Source organism: Pinus tabuliformis, chromosome 2_2 (genome assembly GCF_031772625.1).
Source record: "Pinus tabuliformis cultivar Carrire ecotype Pingquan chromosome 2_2, CPIR1, whole genome shotgun sequence".
NCBI classification, from domain to species: Eukaryota; Viridiplantae; Streptophyta; class Pinopsida; order Pinales; family Pinaceae; genus Pinus; species Pinus tabuliformis.
In genome coordinates, this window is record NC_142300.1 from 665,202,117 (window position 1) to 665,221,734 (window position 19,618).

At 37.3% G+C, this 19,618-nt stretch overlaps 1 protein-coding gene across 1 annotated transcript; it reads right to left on the minus strand.

The window, feature by feature from the left end:
* Window positions 1-4,631: 4,631 nt before the first annotated feature.
* Window positions 4,632-10,489, minus strand: LOC149194371 (uncharacterized). The gene is made up of 4 exons (XM_089407657.1): window positions 10,331-10,489; window positions 9,073-9,934; window positions 5,577-8,425; window positions 4,632-5,360 (listed from the first exon to the last, which is right to left on the minus strand). The coding sequence occupies exons 1-4, from the start codon at window positions 10,487-10,489 to the stop codon at window positions 4,632-4,634; spliced, it is 4,599 nt and encodes a 1,532-aa protein (XP_089263783.1).
* Between the last annotated feature and the right edge of the window lie 9,129 nt (window positions 10,490-19,618).

Here is a 19,618-nt window from a genome sequence, read left to right on the forward strand (position 1 = left end):
TTAATGACATCCTTCTCACTGTAATTATATTGAACCCTTAACACTGTAGGAGCACTGAGCCCTCAAAACTGTGATAGCACTGAGCTGACAATACTGTAATAACACTGAGCCCGTAATTATGTGATAACACCGAAACTAAAATGGTATTGAACCTATAATAATTGTGATAACTGAAACATATCTTCTAAGATAGCACCGAGAGCATTTATGTGATTTTCAAATTACAAAGATAATCTGAACTTCTGTGATGATTATTTGAGCAAAGGTTATACTCTTGTATTTAGTTGTTCGTCTATAGAAATGAGCCGACATGACTTATATGAAGAGATACGTCTATTATATTAGGTTAACATGAATATATTGAGGTAAATCGACTTGTAGATAACTTACTTGAGGCCTACTTGAAGAATTTGCTGGAGAGGATGACTTGATGGAGGAGTACAAACATTAAATTGACTTTGAATCAATCCTATAGCTTACAATGGAGGCTTGACCTATAACCATTGACCCAAGCATGAAACCCATGCTTTGATAAGTCAATTCAATTCAATAAGAAAATTCTTTTCTCTTTCTTTTGACAAATAAATTACATTTTGACTTCAAGTAAAATTATGAAGACCGAACCTAGTTACATTTTCCAACATGTCAGTGGAGAGTCGTAAGGTCTTGTGACTCACTCTTGATCGATTCTTCTTTCTTATCTATATCAGTGTTCAATAGAGTAGAGACGCGTTACAAAGATGGTTCATGATGACAGGATGGCATGATGGTTGATGATCATTAGGGGAATTTTGAGGTCTAAGATGGGCCTCCTAAAAAAATGTACAATCAAAATTCATTTTATGAGAACCAATCACATTTTATAGGATGACATCATAAAATTTGGACAAGAAGAAATGTGTTTTTGAATTTATGCTCACACATGTGCAAATTTTCAAGTTGGCCACATTATCATGAAGCCCATGAGACATGTCACTTCACCCCCAATGACTTGTATAAATATAAGTGACCTCTCACCTCATTTGACATTATCATCACTCACACATTCTCCTCTCTCCTCTCATTAATTTGTACAACTATTGGGCATATTCTCTCACTCACAAATGTGGCAAAGGAGAATGAATTTAAGACAGAATTACAGGGCCAAAAATTTCAGATTTTCTTGCAGTTTGACCAATGTTGACCAGTGTTGACTTTGACTTTCCAAGAAGATTTTGAGTTTGATCTTTTGGGTAGTTTTCTGTTTGGGTAGACTATACTCTTTGGCACAAAAATTGAGGTGTTATGAGCACTTTGACTGCAAAGATAAATTGCAGGTTGATCGCAGACCTCAAGGTAGAGTTTGACCAAGCTTGATCGCTAACTTTGGGACTATTTTGAGCTGACTTTGACCACCTGTTCATGCCGAGTTTGACTGGGTATGACCAAGCTTCTTTGAGGATATTTTGTTGCTACTTTGACCAACATTGGCTTGTTGGTTAGGGATGAATTTGACCGCAGATTTGATAGGGTTGTTTTGATATTGATATGGCAAGTCAACTTTGACTTTTTATAATCTCTTTGTTGAACATTTGATATAATAATAAGAAGAATTGATCAAATTGTTTTCCCCATCTTTGGTTTTTTCCCTGGCATCCGCCAAATCTTGTGTCCTCTTATCTTGGCTTGTCTTCTGTATTTTGTTATTCAATGTTCTATCTATAGTTATTGTTATTATGATTAATGTGATTTCTATTGGTAACTAAATTGGAAATTGTTATTAGGCTGCTAAAGGACATTGAAGTATTGCGCTAAGTATAGAACATACTATTGTTAACTAAAATTAACACTTGAGCTATAAGTATCACATTTATCTAGTACATCGCTTTTTTGGTAATGATGTATTGATTTTCCAATAATAAGATAAAATAAATAGCTCCACACTGTCCAACTTATCGTTTATATGAATATGAAATTTTGTGCGGAAGTGTGAACATTTTTTGTTTAATAGCAATATATGTGTTTTTTTTGTGTGGAAGTGTGAACATTTTTTTTAATAGTAATATTTGTGCTTTCATTATGCGGAAAACTTGTCCATGTAAAATAATTATTGAAAGCAGAGAACATTATTGTGTTATAATTAATAGCTATAATTAAATGTACAATAGTATATTAATAGTAAGGTTAATAATCGTTAAATGTAATAATTATTGCAGTGCAAGGTTTAACTCATTAATTATTAACTATTAATAAACAAGAATAGCTGCCCATGTAAAATAATTATAAAAAATAAGCATTAATGACATAAAATTAATAACTATAATCAAATGTACAATAATCTATTAATAGTCAAGTTAATAATAGTTAAATGTAATAGCTATCGTAGTGTGGAGTTCAAGTCATTAATTATTAACTATTAATGAAAATAGCTAATCACTATAGTATTTTATGTAACTAGGTTTCCTTGTAATAACTGGAATATTATAAAAATTTAATAGTTTCTTGAAACTATTATTGTTTAATTATTAATAGTTATAGTTCATTTTGTTATTACTATTGTGCTGCTATCATTTATAGCTTCATAATTAACTCTAGACAACTAATTAATTAATAGCTATTAGCTATTCTTTATGCTTTCATTTATATTTTTATCGTTAATGCTTTGTGTAGAGATTTTTGCTTTCATTTTCATTGTGTGGAGGCATTGCTAAAACGGTTGAAATCAAAATAAACAATTTAAAAAGTTGAATGGTTGAAGAGTGTGCGCTAGCATTGAAAATGGACATAAAGTTCGTAGTGTGCGAAGCATTACTTGTGCAAAGTTTTCCGCACATGGAAAGCTCTGTACACACAAAGCTCTGCACAAGAGGTAGTTTTTCGCCACTTTATCAAAAGCATAAAATATTAATGTGAGAGAATTAATAGCTATAATTAAATGCACAATAGTCTATTAATAGTCGAGTCAATAATAGCTAAATGTAATAGCTATTGCAGTGTGAAGTTTAACTCATTAATTATTAACTATTAATGAAAATGTGAACATTTTTGTTTAATAGTAATATTTGTGTTTTTGTTGTGCTAAAAAGTTGTCCATATAAAATAGTTATAAAAAACATAAAAAATTAACGGAAGAGAATTAACAGTTATAATTAAATGCATAATAGTCTATTAATAGCCAAGTTAATAATATTAAATTTAATAGCTCTAACAGTTATAATTAAATGCACAATAGTCTATTAATAGCCAAGTTAATAATATTAAATTTAATAGCTTTTACACTGGAGAGTTTAGCTCATTAATTAATTATTAACTATTAATAATAAAAAAGGTTCATAACTATACTATTTTTTTTTCTCGATAAAAGCTAATTCTATTAAGAAAGTGAAAAAATATGTACAAAAAGGTTACATCCTCAGAGGAGGCCTAAGCCAGTCCTCAGCCAGAAAAACAGGGGTTTTACAGTTTAGCCCTTCAATCAAAATTACAATGTAGTCCTGCGGACTAGATTTAGCATTCTTATAATTTTCTTGGCCTGCATTGACGGCCAGTACAAAAAAACCTCCAGCATAATCAGATGAAAGAGTAGACCAGTCATCAACCATTAACTTCCAACACAAAACCATAAGAACAAAAAAACAAAACGTATGAGCAAGAGAGCCTCCCGGCAAGAAGTTACTGTGCTCAACCGACATGTCCTGGCAACGGTGGCGTGTCCTCCTTTTCCGGGCTGGGGGATGCAAGCCAGGTAACGAAACCATCTTCATCCAGAACTGGCTCGCCATTTGGATGAGTAACCAGGTGCAGAACTCTGGAATATCTATGAGAGGGTCCGCAAAGTAAAACGTCTTCCTGAGCTGGAGTCGGATGCTGAGTCTGTTCCGGAACCGGGGCGTTTTCCTGAGCTGGAGTCGGATGCTGAGTCTGTTCCGGAGCCGGGGCGTCTTCTTGCCGATGGTCCACATGATAAACACGTCCGGACAGGTCCCCGAGCAAGATGTTGTCGTCTTGAGAAGGAGCGTAATCAGAAGGAGCCGAGCTAGAAGAATTTCCCTCCTCTTCAGAAACAAAAACTGTGAAATTGATTGTCACAATGGGCCTATTAAGCTGACTCTGGAAGGAGAAGCTTGAGGTCTGAAAAGAGTTGTTCGGACGAGACCTATCCGGTTCCGACATCGGAGATGAGGGCGGAACAGATGAAATAGGATCAACAGTCTGAGGCACGGGACGAGCTCGGCCTCCTCTGTTTCCAGAATTACTTCCCCTGCGAGGGATGCCTCTTCTACGAATCATGGTTGCGAGGGCAGAGAGCCAATGAAGGCAAATGGAATGAAAATGACCAGGAGCAGAGAGAGCTCTGGAAATCTCAGGGCGTCTCCCGTGCCGATCAAGCAGCCAAACCCAAATGACAATGCTCCATGACAGAGGCGACTTAGCCCTATATAGCCCTGAAGCATTGATGCCATTGCATTGATCCAAAATCCGGAACCAGAGAGCTGTCATAGTCGCCATGCTCGAAATAAATTCAAGCCAACTCCGAGGCTGCGACAGAGTTAATTCGCTTAGCTTGAACCTATTAATTCTACCTACGGCCTGTACCATGCAGTCCGCCGGCCTGCCATCCATGGAGCGAGCTGTCTGTTCGTTGTGGTTTATCATTGATAGCTGGAGGGATCACCCACATCCGGGTGGGTTCTCTTGATCTGAGCTTTGTCCCTAGTGACAATCTCCTGGACTTTGACGATCTGGTCCTCTGAATCTAGGCTGGAAATAGGACCTTCAAAGTAACCGCTCTTGGCTTCCACTCCAAGGTTGGCAAGAAAGTCAGCGAGCTTATTGCCTTCCCTTCTGATGTGTTTGCAAGAAATTGCTTGATGCTGAGCCAGCCAGTTGTAGATTAACTCCAAACTTTGAGCCATTCTCCAACTATTGCTTACTTTGTGTGTGGGAGAACCATGCAACAGTTTGATGAGCATTCTGATTATGATTTGTGAATCCCCTTCAACAATGAGAGGAAATAAACCTTTCCTTTGGGCTAGTTTAAGACCTCTCCACAATCCCTCCAATTCTGTTGAGTTATTAGTGTCCCAGCCTATCGATCCCATGAAGATACAGTGAGGATTGCCATTATGATCCCTGAAGACTCCTCCATATCCTGCCTTCCCTGGATTTCCTTTAGAGGCTCCATCAAAATTAAGCTGGAACATATTGATGGGAGGCGGAATCCAGGTGTTTAATTCCGGTCCCTGCATTATGTGGTTCTTTATCCCTGCGACCATTTGATTTATCGGAATCCCCCAGTTGTCCCATATTATTTTTTCCTGAGGTGAAGTAGGAAGGTCTTCTGTGTGCCAATCTCTAATGGAAAGAGTCTCCACTAGATTCTGATGAAATTTAATCCAGAGTTGCTCTAGAGACATAGATTGATTTTTGAAAATTCTTCTATTACGCTCTTTCCATATATTCCACATTAATAGTCCAGGTATAAGATGCCAGAGAGTATTAAGGAAGTTTCTTTGAAAAGGCTGTTGATCCCATTTGCACATAGTCGCTTTGAGATCTCCCTGTACTCTGCCCTCTTTTTGACAGCGAAAAGCTACCTTCTCCCAGAGTTTTCTACCAATTTGGCATGTCTGCATAAGATGTATGGCTGTTTCCTCCTCCTTCTTACACATTAGGCATATAGATGGTCCTGAGAAACCTCTTCTTCTAAGATTATCCCAAGTTAGAATTCGATTATGACAGAGAAGCCATAAGAATGTGGAGACTTTCGGCCAATTGGATGAACGCCAGATTTCCTCCCAAAGTTTATCTTTGTTGAGCCGATCTTGGATAATGATTTTGTATGCTTCCTTTGTGGTAAAGATTCCTTTCTCTTCATATCCCCACCTGAGGGTGTCCATACCTTCTGAGATAGTGATTTGCCTCTTTTGAAGTTCTGTATTAAGGTAATGCTTCGTTTGCTCAGAGCAGTTTGATAGAAATTGATTTGCATTTCGCCATTGCCTATGCTCTTGAGTGGTACCTGTTCTCCAGAATTGGCTGACTGTGGCATATTGATTCATTTCCCGTTCTGGAATTTGATGATCTTGTAGAATGTCTCTTAATCTTGGTAATTGTTGCCATGAGTCTTCCCAGAATCGCGCAGTGGTTCCATTTTTAATTTCCCAAAAGTTGTGTTCTTGTATGAGGCTCCTATGTTGTATGGCTGAATTCCAAAATACCGAACCCGTGCTTAGCTCAGTCATTCTTATTCGTTCTTCCATAGGACAGTTGCTTGTATATTTGGCTGTCCAAAGAGAGGCCCATGGAGTGCTGGGATGGGCAAGCCATCTCCACCAGATTTTTGCTCCCATTGCTCTATTGCTGTGCTCAGGGTCCCTTAACCCAATTCCTCCTGCTATTTTAGGAAGACAGACTTTATCCCATTTCACTAAAGCCCATTTTCGGTTTTGCCCCGAGCTTCCCCATAGAAAATTGCGCTGAAGAGTCTTGATTTCTTTGAGAACCCATTTTGGGGCAGCTAGTATGGAGAATAGATAGAGGGGCATGGATTGAAGGACCGCTTTGATAAGAACAATTCTACTAGCCATATTCAGAGCTCGATTAGTCCAGAGGGTGAGTCGAGACTCAAGCTTTTCCAGCAGTTGCTTCCAGGAAGAGTGCTTAAGGGCTGAGGCCATTAAAGGGGCACCTAGATATTTGGAGGGCAGAGAGGCAATAGTGAATCCCAAGATTCGTTCAATAGATCTTTGTGTAGGCACAGGGGTATTGAAGAAAAAGATTTGGGATTTAACTCGATTTATGAGGGCTCCTGAAGCATCAGAAAAGGTTGACAGGATAGATTTGAGGATACGAGCTTCTTGCACCGAGGGATGTCCATAAAGCATATTATCATCTACAAATTGCTGATGGGAATAGGCGGGGGAATTATTGAAAGAAAGACCTCGTAATTGCTGGGTAAGTCTGGCCGAGGTGATGTTTCTGCCTAATCTATCTGCCATAATTACAAAGAGGAAGGGAGATAAGGGGTCGCCTTGTCTTATACCTCTGGAAGGCCGGTAAGTTGCTGAAGGAATACCATTAATTAAGACAGAGAAAAAAACTGAAGATAGAAGGTTGAAGATCCATCTGACCCATGAGTGTGCAAAACCAAAAGCTAAAAGGATTTTTTGAATATACGCCCAACTAAGACTGTCAAAAGCTTTGGATAAGTCTAGCTTGAGCAACATACCTGGTTTCTTGGTTTGCTTTAAGGAGTGAATTATCTCATGTGTTAGAATAATCCCGTCCGTTATTTGACGCCCTTCGACATAACCCGATTGCTCGGGCGATATAATCAGAGGGAGCAACGGCTTTAATCTTGTTGCTATTACTTTAGAAGTAATTTTGTAGATGATATTACACAACGCAATCGGTCTATATTTGTCTGGAGTGTTGGAATCTTCCCCTTTTGGAATTAAGGCTATGAAGGTAGCATTTAATCCAGGATACATCCATCTGAGTGCTCTAGATTCCTCTACTACCTGCCAGACTTCATCCTTTATCAAGTCCCAGAACTTATGAAAAAAATTTGATGTAAAACCATCCGGTCCTGGCGCCTTGCCTTCCTTCAGATTCCGCACAGCTTCTTCAACTTCTTCTAAGTTAATGGGCTTGAGGAGAAGACTGTTATGTTCCTCTATTATTATCCTTGGTATGTTCTTAATTAGCTTGTTGATGGCCGACATTCTGTTAAAATCGGGCTCCTGATGCGCCTTCTTGAAGTAATTCAGGAATTCCTCTTCAATGCCTTCATGAGTTTCAATTTTATCCCCCTGTTCATTTTTAATGTGAGAGATGTAATTAACCATTCTACGCTGCACCGTTGTTTTATGAAAAAATTTAGTGTTCTTTTCTCCATTTTTTAGCCATCTGATCCTTGATTTCTGTCTCCATAATATTTCCTCCTGTTTAGCCCTTTCTATGATTCTAGATTCTAAGACTTGCTCCTGCTTGGTTAATTCCTCCGTGCGCCCTTCAGTAATGATGATTTGCTGGATTTTCTTCATTTCTGTGTTGAGGGAGGCTTGTGTTGTGAAGATGTTGCCAAACGTATTGTGATTCCATCTTTTGATTACCCCTTTAAGATGCTTAAGATTTTGTTGAAACCTGGCCATTCTGGTGCCTTCAGAAGGATTGAAATGGAGCCAAGTGGATCTTACTAGCCTCTCAAAGTCCGGGTGAGTAAACCAGAATTCTTCAAAACGAAAGGGACGTTTGATATTGTTACCTGGCCTATTCCATTGCAGTTCGATGGGCCAATGATCTGAACCTGAGACAGGGAGTATGGATGCCATAAATTCCCCTCCAAGGTGTACTGCATTATCTGAGATAAGGAACCTGTCAAGACGCGACGCGATCTGCTGCTCTCCCTCTCTTTTGTTGCTCCATGTGAAGAGACCATTGCCTGTATGGACATCCACCAGCTAGTTATTTTGAATGAAAGTTTTTAGTAGATTGCCCTCATTATTTGTTCTGCTTCGGCCTCCACGTTTTTCTTCTATGCTCGCTGTCATGTTGTAGTCGCCTCCCACAATCCAAAGTGGATGAGGTCTGTCTGAGCTGAGATCTGATAGTGTGTTCAGGATCTGAGCTTTTTGAGCTATGTCCTGAGGAAAATAAACATTTGTTATTAACCCATGGATACTAGAACCTAAGAGGTGAAAGGTTGCCTGAATGAAGCTTTTATTAGATTGAATATTATTTAACTGTATGACTCGCGCATCCCAAAGGATTGCAAGTCCTCCCGAAGCTCCCTGAGCATCAACAGCTACTACATGTCCCCCTGGCCATGCTTTCACTGCTATTTTTTCTAGAAAAATTGAACTACATTTCGTTTCCTATAAGAAAAGAATGCTTGGTTTTTCTTGCATCAACATATTTTTTAATAATCTACCTTTCCTAGGGCTATTGAGCCCTTTGATATTCCATGATATTAACTTCATTGAGAAATTTGGGGGTGTGGATTGAAATACTTCGTCAGTTTGGCATACCTCCCTGACTCCACTAAAATCTCTCCGATCTTGATAGTTCTTTCCAAAGTGGATTTCCTACCTCTTTTCTTATTATCCTTTGTAATAAATTTTCCATCCCATGGACTTCCTATTTGGACGCCTAGCGAATATTTCTTCTGTGCTCTGTGCAGAACTTCAACTAGGTTATCCACTTGCTTTTCTGGTATCTTTTCAAAGTTCCCTGTCTTGCATGCCTGTTCCAAGCCGAGAATGTCCAGCTCCCCTATGTCTAAGGGTTCCGGATCTTCTTCCATAATTTGAGGTGCTTGCGAGGGATCCTCTCGCTCCTGTGAAGATTTCTCATGTGGCTGCGAATATTCAACATCCATTCCTTGGGAATGCCATGGCAGGGTTTTAGCTGGGGTTATCAAGTTGTCTTGCTTTTGGATTTTCTTCCCTTCTTGCCTCGATGTCTCGCCTGGTTGTTCTTGATGGACCTCTTTGTCTTTTGCCTTTTCCTTCTCTTGTTCTTGCTCGTCATCCTTGTCCAGTGCTTCGAAACTATTGCTTGTTGTGGGCTTTGCCTTATTGACTGGATTTACTTTGGTGTTGCCTGTTGCTTTCTTGTTTCCTCTCCTTCGATTTGTTACCTTGGTGAATCCATCTGTAGTTTGATTGTCAGAACTATCTTGGGGAGAGGGTACCTTATTTTGAGGACAGTCTCTATAGAGATGCCCTATCTCATGGCATTTCCTGCATCTAAAGGGCACATGTTCATAATCTATAACTTGTGTCCATTCAGAGTCCTCATGAAAGAAGCTTACCGTGTCTGGCAGTGGTTTCTTGGGATCCATATAGACACAAATCCGAGTATAGGATGTGTATCTGCATAGCTTTGTTTCTTCTGCGATCTTTACAAACTCGCCAATAGCATTCCCGATTTCTTGTAGAGACTTTTCCTCCTAGTATTCCCACGGTAGTGAATAAAGCCTTATCCACACTGGCGCATAGGTTAGATCTTCCTTGTCTGGGTTAAATCTTTCGACCCAGCCTTTCAGGTATAATCCAGCTGAATTAAAGAAATAAGGACCCTGATCCAGAATCCTGTTGCGGTCCTCCAGGCAGTTAAAAACTGTAGTGAAGAAACCCTTGGCTCCTAGATGCAACGAAATGTGCCCCTTAGGATGCCATTTAGTGTTGATCCAACTTCTCAACGCTCTCTCCGTCGGTCATATTCCTATGAATTTACCGATTAGCGCATGATCTCTCATGTACTGTATCCTGGCGTTGATGCGTTCACTTGGGAAGTCCACCCTTGGTTTATGGATCGCCACAGGCTTGCAGGTTGATGAACTTGCCTTACTCCTTTCATCTGCGTCAGTGTCCTTGCCTTTCTTCTGTCTGTTATCGATGGCATTGCCGCTGATGCCCTGTTCCTTCTCTTTGTCGGCCGTAGGCCGTGCTCTGTTGTCCGGATCGGGGGGAGGCTCCTGGCCCTCCCCCTGAGGGGTTTGCATTTTCCTGTTCCTTATGGGCGCTCCTTCTTGCTCGTTGGCTCAGCAGACTCTGCCCGCTGTACCCAGATTGAGAGTCCTGCCGAAATCGGGTTTGCAGAAACCCTAGGTCAGGTTGCCGGTTCATAACTATACTATTATAAAAGTTGTCCATGTAAAATAATTATCAAAAGATAGCGTTAATGACGAATAATTAATAGCTATAATTAAATGTAAAATAGTCTATTAATAGTCAAGTTAATAATAGTTAAATGTAATATCTATTGTAGAGCAAGGTTTAACTTATTAATTATTAACTATTAATGAAAATAGTTAATCATTTGATAGGTTTCCTTGTAATAGCTATAGTATTATAAAAATGTAATAGTTTCAAGAAAATATTGTCGTTATTTAATTATTACACTTATTAATAGTTATAGTTCATTTTGCTATTACTATTGTGCTGCTATCATTTATAGCTTCATAATTAACTCGAGACAATTAATTAATTAATAGTTATTAGCTATTCTTTATGCTTTCATTTATATTTTTATTGTTAATGCTTTCATTTTTGCTTTCATTTTCATTGTGTGGAGGAATGGCTAAAACTGTTGAAATTGAAATAATCAATTTAAAAAGTCAAATAGCTGAAGAGTGTGCATTGGCATTGAAAAGTAACATAGAGTTAGCAGTGTGTGGAGGTTTCTTTTATAGTTTTATTTATGTTTTCCAAATTAAAAAAACAATTATATTTTTAATAATTTGAATATATAGTTTTATTTGTGTTTTCAAAAAACAAGGTAAACTTTGAAACGAGAATTGTAATGAGTATCCATTTTTTGGTAGGGTAACAAAAAGTAAAAAATGCTACTTCATAATACACATTTTTTTAGCATATTTTGGCACTTTAAATTTTTTTATGTATCATGCACATTTTTTTTAAATGTTAACAATTTTCATGTTGATTTTGAAAGGGCTTGTTTTTTACATTTTAATTTTCTAATGTATTAAGTATGAATAATTTTTTTTTTTAAATTTGTTAATATTCATGTGCATTTTTAAAAGCATAAATTTTTTTTAAGCCATATGTTTAGCACTTTCAATTTTCTTATGTTCTAAGTATGCACATTTTTTTTAAATGTTATTATTTAACCATTTCTCACGTTGTCTAATACCCATACAAAAAAAATTAAAAACATTGAGAAAAATAAGAATTTAAAGCATTAAAAGATTGAGAAAAAACACACACACAAAACACAAAAAAGTAAAAAAAATATGAATATATATAAAAAAGACCAAAAAAATAAAAAATCAAACATAGAAATGTAAAAAAAAAAAAAAAAAAAAAAATTTACAATTCATAAAAATTTAAAAAAAAATAAAGAAATAAAATAAAAAATAAAAGATAACTAAAAAGGAAAATATTATTAAAAAAGTCATAATTTAAGAAAATAAAATAAAAAAATAACCTAAACACCAAGATTAAAAGAAGAAGAAAATGATGTTAGATAATTTAATTTAAAAAAAAGCATTAAAAAGTTAAGAAAATAAAAAACATAAAAACATTACTATATATATATATATATATATAGATATATATTAAAAAACTAATAAAAATAAAAATTTGCGGTCTAACTCCGGTTGAGAGCGGTAGGGTTGATTCTCAATCAGCTGACGGCTTGTTGGGCCGCGGTCCACTCGACGGCCAAACGACCCCTTGGGGTGGTAGGGAAACGACCCCTGAGGGGTGGCAGGGTTGATTTTGAGAATCGACCCTGCCACCCTGAGGGTTCGTGGGGTTTACTTTTATTTTATTTTTGTTTTCATTTTAGGTTTTTTTAAATATTTTTAATTTTTGTAATTAATTTGTTTTAACAGTTTTCAATTTTTTAAAATGTTTATTTTATTTTATTTTAAGTTTCTTTTAATGTTTTTATATTTTTATGATTTTTTTTTTCAATGTTTTTTTTTTCTTCGTTCCATTTTATCTAATATTGTTATTTTTTTTTTTTGTTTTTTCCAATATTATGTCTTTTTTTGAGTATTCAATTTTGCTTTGACTTGTGTATTAATTTGTCTTTGACCAAATAACTTTGATGCTTATCAATATTTTAACATTAGGAATTCAATTTTTAATATTATGTAGATTTATTTATTTGTAAAGTGACTAGTTGAGGTCTTATTATGGGCTGTTTAATAAATTTCTTGTTAGTTAGGGATTTTTTGTTTTTAGATTTATTTCCTTTTTAATTTTTAATTTTTTTTAATTTTTCTATTATTTCCATTTTCTTGAATTATAGTTTTCTCCATATTTTCATCTACAAGAAACGCCATTTAGGTCAAGGAATACTTGGAAAATCAGTGATTGATAACATGTTCCATTAAGACAATCAAAGTTGAATTTGTATATTTAGCAATTACTCAAATTCAAAGTAATGATAAACCAATAAACCTGCATTATTAATTACAGATATGCTATAATTGTAGATGGGATCAACAATGTACTTGGAGTTAAATGTTTGGAAACTATTAGGATCTTCTCAACAAAAGGAATATATTCGATGCAACATAGTCCCTGTCTCTACCGCTATTTGATTGATTTTTTTTGCATAATATTTTCTTGCTAATGATGTATTCATTTTCCAATAACAAAATAAAATAAATAAGTCCATACAATGACCTAAGTTCTACAAAATAGGCTATAAGCTCCACACAATGAGCTAAGTTCTTCACAATAAGTTAAGTTTCTCGCTTCCACACAATAGGCTAAGTTTTTTGCACACAAGTTATTAGTTGTTTTCTGGATAATAATGTATTCGCTTTCCACTAATAAAATAAAATAAAAACAATATTAATAAAATAATATTATAACTTATTGTGTGGAACTTAGCTCATTGTGCAAAACTCTGTTATTGAAATGTGTGGGGCCATGATGTTAAAATTGGAAACTAGGGCCAAATTCCACTTTGGACAGCTTATTTGATGGTGATGATGATTGCATTGAATTCCTCTTTTCGAGAGGACCAAAATTGATTTAAAGATCATCAAATTTGGACAAGCAGAAATGCATTTTTGAATTTATGCCCACAAGTGTAAATTGTCAAGGTCGACCACATCATCATGAAGCCCATGAGATATGTCACTTCACCTTCAATGACTTGTATAAATATAAGTGACTTCTCACCTCATTTGGCATTATCATCACTCACACATTCTTCTCTCTCCTCTCATTAGTTGCTATAGCTATTGGGCATATTTTCTCACTAACATGTGTGGTAGAGGACGAATTTTAGGCAAAATTACAAGGCCAAAAAATTCAGATTTTCCTGCAGTTTGACCAATGTTGACTTTGACTTTCCAGGTGGTTTTTGAGTTCAATCTTTTGGGAATTTTTTTGTTTGGGAAATCCATACTCTTTGGCACAAAAATTGAGGTGTTATGGGCACTTTCATTGCAGTGATAAATTGTAATCTGACCACAGACTTTAGGGTAGAGTTCGACCAAGTTTGACTGTTGACTTTGGGACTGTTTTGAGCTAAATTTGACTGGGTATGAATGTGCTACTTCGAGGACATTTTGTTGCTATGTTGACCAATGTTGACTTTCTGGTTAGGGCTGAATTTGACTGTAGATTTGATAGGGTTGTTTTGACTTTGATATGACAAGTCAACTTTGTCTTTTTGTACTGTCTCTCTTTACTGAACATTTGATATAATAATAAGAAGAATTGATCAAAGGGTTTTCCCCATCTTGAGGTTTTTCCTTAACATCTGCCAAATTTAATGTCCTCTTGTCTTGGCTTGTCTTTTGCATTTTGTTATTTCATGTTCTATCTACAATTACTGTCAATGTGATTAATGATTAATGTGATTGTTATTGGTAGCTAAATTGAAAATTGTTATTGGGTTACTAAAGGAAATTGAAGTAATTATCCTAAGCATAGAACATATCATTGTTAACTAAAATTAACATGGTGTCAGAGCACATGTGAAGACGAAGCCCGAACAAAAGAGAGAAAAGCAATCACTAAGGGAGATCTGCTAGACAAGATTATTGGACTAGCCTCAATGGCTACAACATATTACTTCAAATCTGAGGATAAGCTCAAGGACAAATCTGACTATCATGCATGGAAGATAACTTTTGACTTGACTTTGGAAGAGCATGATGCCATGGACTATGTGCAGGGATGAGTGGTGGAGCTTCCTTCAAATGCACCTGCTACTGAAAAGATGAATTATAAGAAATGCGAGGTCAAAGCTAAGAGAATTATCATAGACTCCATTCAAAAGAATTTGGTTGCCTATATTTCTGATTTTGGAACATCTAAGGATATGTATGATAATCTGGTTGGGATGTTCAAAATAAACAATGCAAATCAAATCCTCATTTTGAAAAACAAGTTGAAGGACATCAAGATGGATAAATGGGAGTCTATCCAATCCTACTTTATGAGAGTAACTCACATCAAGAATGATCTACTATCTATTGGAGAAGTTATTGCTGATAGGGAGCTCATTCTCATTGCACTTGGAGGTCTTTCAAGAGCATGGAATGCGTTTAACACCACCATTCTTAACAATGACAAGATTCCTAGTCTCGATGAATTATTGGCTAGATGCACTCAAGAGGAGACGAGAATGATGGAGAGAGATGAGCCTTCAAATGGAAATCAACCTACTACTTTCTCTGCTCATGCTAAGAGGAAAAATAATGTTGGTCCAATGAGATAGGGTCAAGGATTCAAGCAGGGATTCAATGAAGGAAGAAAAGGAAGGTGCTACAATTGTAACAAGTTTGACCACTACACTAGAAAGTGTTCTCACAAGAAGGTTTCTCTAATGGAAGACAACAACAACAACAATTATTTTGAAGGCAATGTCAATCAAAGGAACAACCTATTCAAAAATGGAGGAAAAAGGAATGCTCTTGTTGCTCGATATGGAAATGGCGGACCTCCCAAAAGGACAAAAAATTCCAGGTATGAGGAAATTAATGTTGTAGAAAAACAAAAGGAGTTTTATCTTATTTATGCTCTATCACTGCTTCTCCTCCACATACCTTGGATCACTGGTTGATTGATAGTGGAGCCTCAAGGCATTTCACTGGGTACAAGGAGGCTCTTTCAAATTTGATTGAAAAGAAGACTAATCTAATGATCATACTTGGAGATAATGCTACCTACCCCATGAAAGAGATAGGTATTGTCACTCTTCATTTGAATCAAGGTCAAACCATTCATTGATGGAAAGGTGTATTTGGCAGAGAAACCCTAAAGGTACATTCACACTTGGATTTAGGGTTGATGGTCTCTATCAAGTTGGAGGAAGCCCTTTGGGAGCCTTGACTGGCGATACTTCTCTTCAATTTGAATTATTCCACCGGAGATTTGCCCACTTTCATTATAAAGCCTTACCTGGAGTAAGGAAGATGGTCACAGGTATGCCCAAGTTCAACATGAATCATGAAGGAGTTTGTCAGGGTTGTGCAACTACGAAAATTACAAGGGGACCATTTCCTTCTAGCGAAAGCCAAACTACCGATATTATTCAGTTGATCCATTCTGACCTATCTGGTATGTTTCTTGTAACATCATTGGGAGGATACTTATACTATGAAATCTTTGTAGATGACTTCTCATGCAAAACATGGATCTATTTCTTGAAGAAGAAAGATGAAGTGTTCAAATGGTTTCGTTCTTTGAAAGCATTGGTGGAAAATCAAACATGGAAGAAATTCAAGATATTAAGGATTAACAATGGAACTGAATATGAATCAAATGAATTCAATGAATTTTGCATAGAGGCTGACATTAAGAGGGAGACAATTGTTCCATACACTCTTAAGAAAAATGGCGTTGCTGAAAGGAAGAATCGAAAAATCATGGAGGCCACTCGTGCCATGCTCCATGATCAAGGCCTATCGAAGTTCTTATGGGGAGAAGCTGCCAACACTACCGTGTATGTTCAAAATAGAAGCTTGCGTCAAGATTTGGATTTCAAGACACCCGAAGAAGTCTTCACTGGTAAGAAACCTGATGTTTCTCATTTTAGAATTTTTGGTTGTCTCGTATATTTTCATGTGCCTAAAGATAAAATAAACAAGTTGGAAGCATCTGGGAAGAAAGGTATATTTGTTGGCTAAAGTGAAAACTCAAAGGCATATAGAATCTATGTGCTTGGATGAAGAGATGTGGAAGTAAGCCGTGATGTCACTTTCGATGAAGATATTTCCCTTGGAAAAGCCAGAGATCTCCCTATCCCAAGGAAGGGCAATAATGATGCTGCAGAAATATGTGATGAACCTCTGACCGATGAGCCAATGCTCGATGTTGAAGGCCTGATGGATCGCATTGATCCACCTCCTGGTGATCCCTCTACCTCAAGGAAAAGAACTTTGTAGCTCAAAGATACATTCGAAGATGCTGAAAAACATAATGATCCAAGAGGGGCATTTCACGAAGGTAAGAACTTGAACATGTATCAAGGGTACTTGGTTGCTATGAGTACTATTGTTTTAGTTGAACAAGGCATGCTCGAATAATCCATAAATCACCAAGTGGAAGGATGCGATGAATGAGGAATATGAATCAATCATGAAGAATGGTGTCTGGGACGTGGTGCCTAGACCTAAGGAAAAGTCTGTGGTCACTTCTAAATGGCTTTACAAAATTAAACTTGGAGTTGACGAGAGTGCTGAAAAGTATAAGGCCAAGTTCATTTCTCGAGGCTTCTCTCAAAAGAAAGGAGTGGACTATGACGAGATATTTGCACCGGTTTCCTGATATACCACTATCCGATCTATTATTTCTCTTGCTGCCTCTCAAGGATGGAACCTACATCAAATGGATGTTAGGACTACTTTCTTGCTTGTCTCACTTAAGGAGGACGAAGTACAAGATTGAAGGACACATGTATGCAGATTGAAGAAATCCCTCTATGGGTTGATTCGGTTGAAGCAAACCCCTAGGGCTTGGTATGAGAGGATTGATAACTATCTTATGAAGTTGGGATTTACGAGGAGCGATGCTTATCCTAACCTATACTCCAAGGTTGAAAATGACATGCCTCTCATTTTGGTCCTTTATGTAGATGATCTCTTTTTGACAGGTGTAGACCCTCTCATTTATCAGTGCAAGAGGGAGTTGGCTTCTGAGTTTGAGATGAAGGACCTAGGTCCAATGCACTACTTCCTAGGCCTAGAGGTTTGGAAAAATTTAGTTGAGTTTTTCCTTTCTCGAGGAAAATATATTGTAAAGTTGCTTGAGAGATGTGGGATGGTGGATTACAAGTTTGTGTCTACTCTAATGGAACTCAAATTCAATAAGCTATGTGGAAGTGTTGTTGGGTCTGAATTGGCAAACCCTTCTGAATATAGACAACTTGTGGGGGCCCTGATGTTTTTGGTAAACTCTTTTCCGGACACATGCTTCGCTGTGAATATGTTAAGTCAGTTTATGGTTGAGCCTCATGACATACATTGGATTGCTACTAAGAATCTCTTAAGACATCTCAGTGGCACAATCAACTATGGAATTAGATACACTACCAAGAATTTGAGGCTACATGGATATATTGATGTTGATTGGGCTGGCAATGTGATGGATCGAAAGACCGTGTCTGGATGTTGCTTCTCATTAGGATCTGATTCAATTTCTTGGATGAGCAGGAAGCATAAATCAATTGCTTTAAGCACCGTCAAGGTCAAATATATTGTTGCTAGGATGGCCTGGTGTGAAGTTGTTTGGTTTAGGAAGCTCTTCAATGAGCTATTTGTGCACATGTTGGATACTGCCATGATCTATTGCAACAATCGAAATGGGATTCACCTTTTAGAGAATGTTGTGTTCCACGACTGCTCCAAGCACATTGATATTACGTACCTCTTTATCCGGGATATGGTACAACAGGAAACAATAATGCTCCAACACATCTGGACTGATGAGCAGGTCGTATACATCCTTACGAAATCCTTAGGGAAGGTCAAATTCTTAGCCTTCCAAGGGAGACTTGGAGTCGTGGAAAGACCCTTCGTGAGGGTCCTGCTTGAGTTGGACATTGAGCTATGGGAACTCCTGGGGGCTTGGGGTACTTCTTGGAGCTATGAGTGACCATAGGGTGAGTGATTTACCTTCCTTTGTTGGTGCTTCGTGTACTGGATGAGTGGTTCACCTTACGCTATTGGTGCGTTATGTATAGGGTGAGTGGTTCACCTTCCCTTGTGATACCCCATGATGGTTGACATGTGTGTAGGGTGAGTGGTTTACCTTCCCATACGATTGATGACACATGTGTAGGGTGAGAGAATCACCTTCCCCTATGATTGACATATGCATAAGATGAGTGGTTCACCTTCTCCTGTTGATGTCCTAACATACATCCTACCCATGTAGTTCGAGACTCATGGGAAGTACCTCTCATCTGGCCAATGAGTTAGGAAAATTGGACAGGGACCATAGCACTACAGATGAATTCATTGAGTACTATTGTACTACCTATGTCTAGGATGCATGGTGTTCAACAACTTGATTTGGGATCAAGTCTGATTGAGGTTCTGCCTTTAGAATGAATTTTCTTAGTGGAGAGTGCTAAGGTCTTGTTACTCACTCTCAATAGATTCTTCTTCATTATCTATATCAATGTTCAACAGAGTAGAGATGAGATACAAAGACGGTTCATGATGACATGATGGTCGATGATGAAGGATGGATTGACAGGGGGAATTCTCCCTAGTTGGGAGGGAGTGTTAAAATTGACAATGAGGGCCAAATTCCACTTTGGACAACTCATTTGATGGAGATGATGATTATATTGAATTCCCCTTTTTGAGAGGACCAAAATTGATCTAAAGATCATCAAATTTGGACAGTCATAAATGTGTTTTTGAATTTATGCCAACACGTGTAAATTGTCAAGGTCAACCACATCATGAAGCCCATGAGACATGTCACTTCACCCTCAACAACTTGTATAAATATAAGTGACCTCTCACCTCATTTGGCATTATCATCACTCACACATTCTTCTTTCTCTTCTCATTGGTTCGTACAACTATTGGGCATATTCTCTCACTCAAACATGTGGCAAAGAAGGACGAATTTCATACATAATTGCAAGGCCAAAAATTTCAGATTTTCCTGTAGTTTGGTGAGCA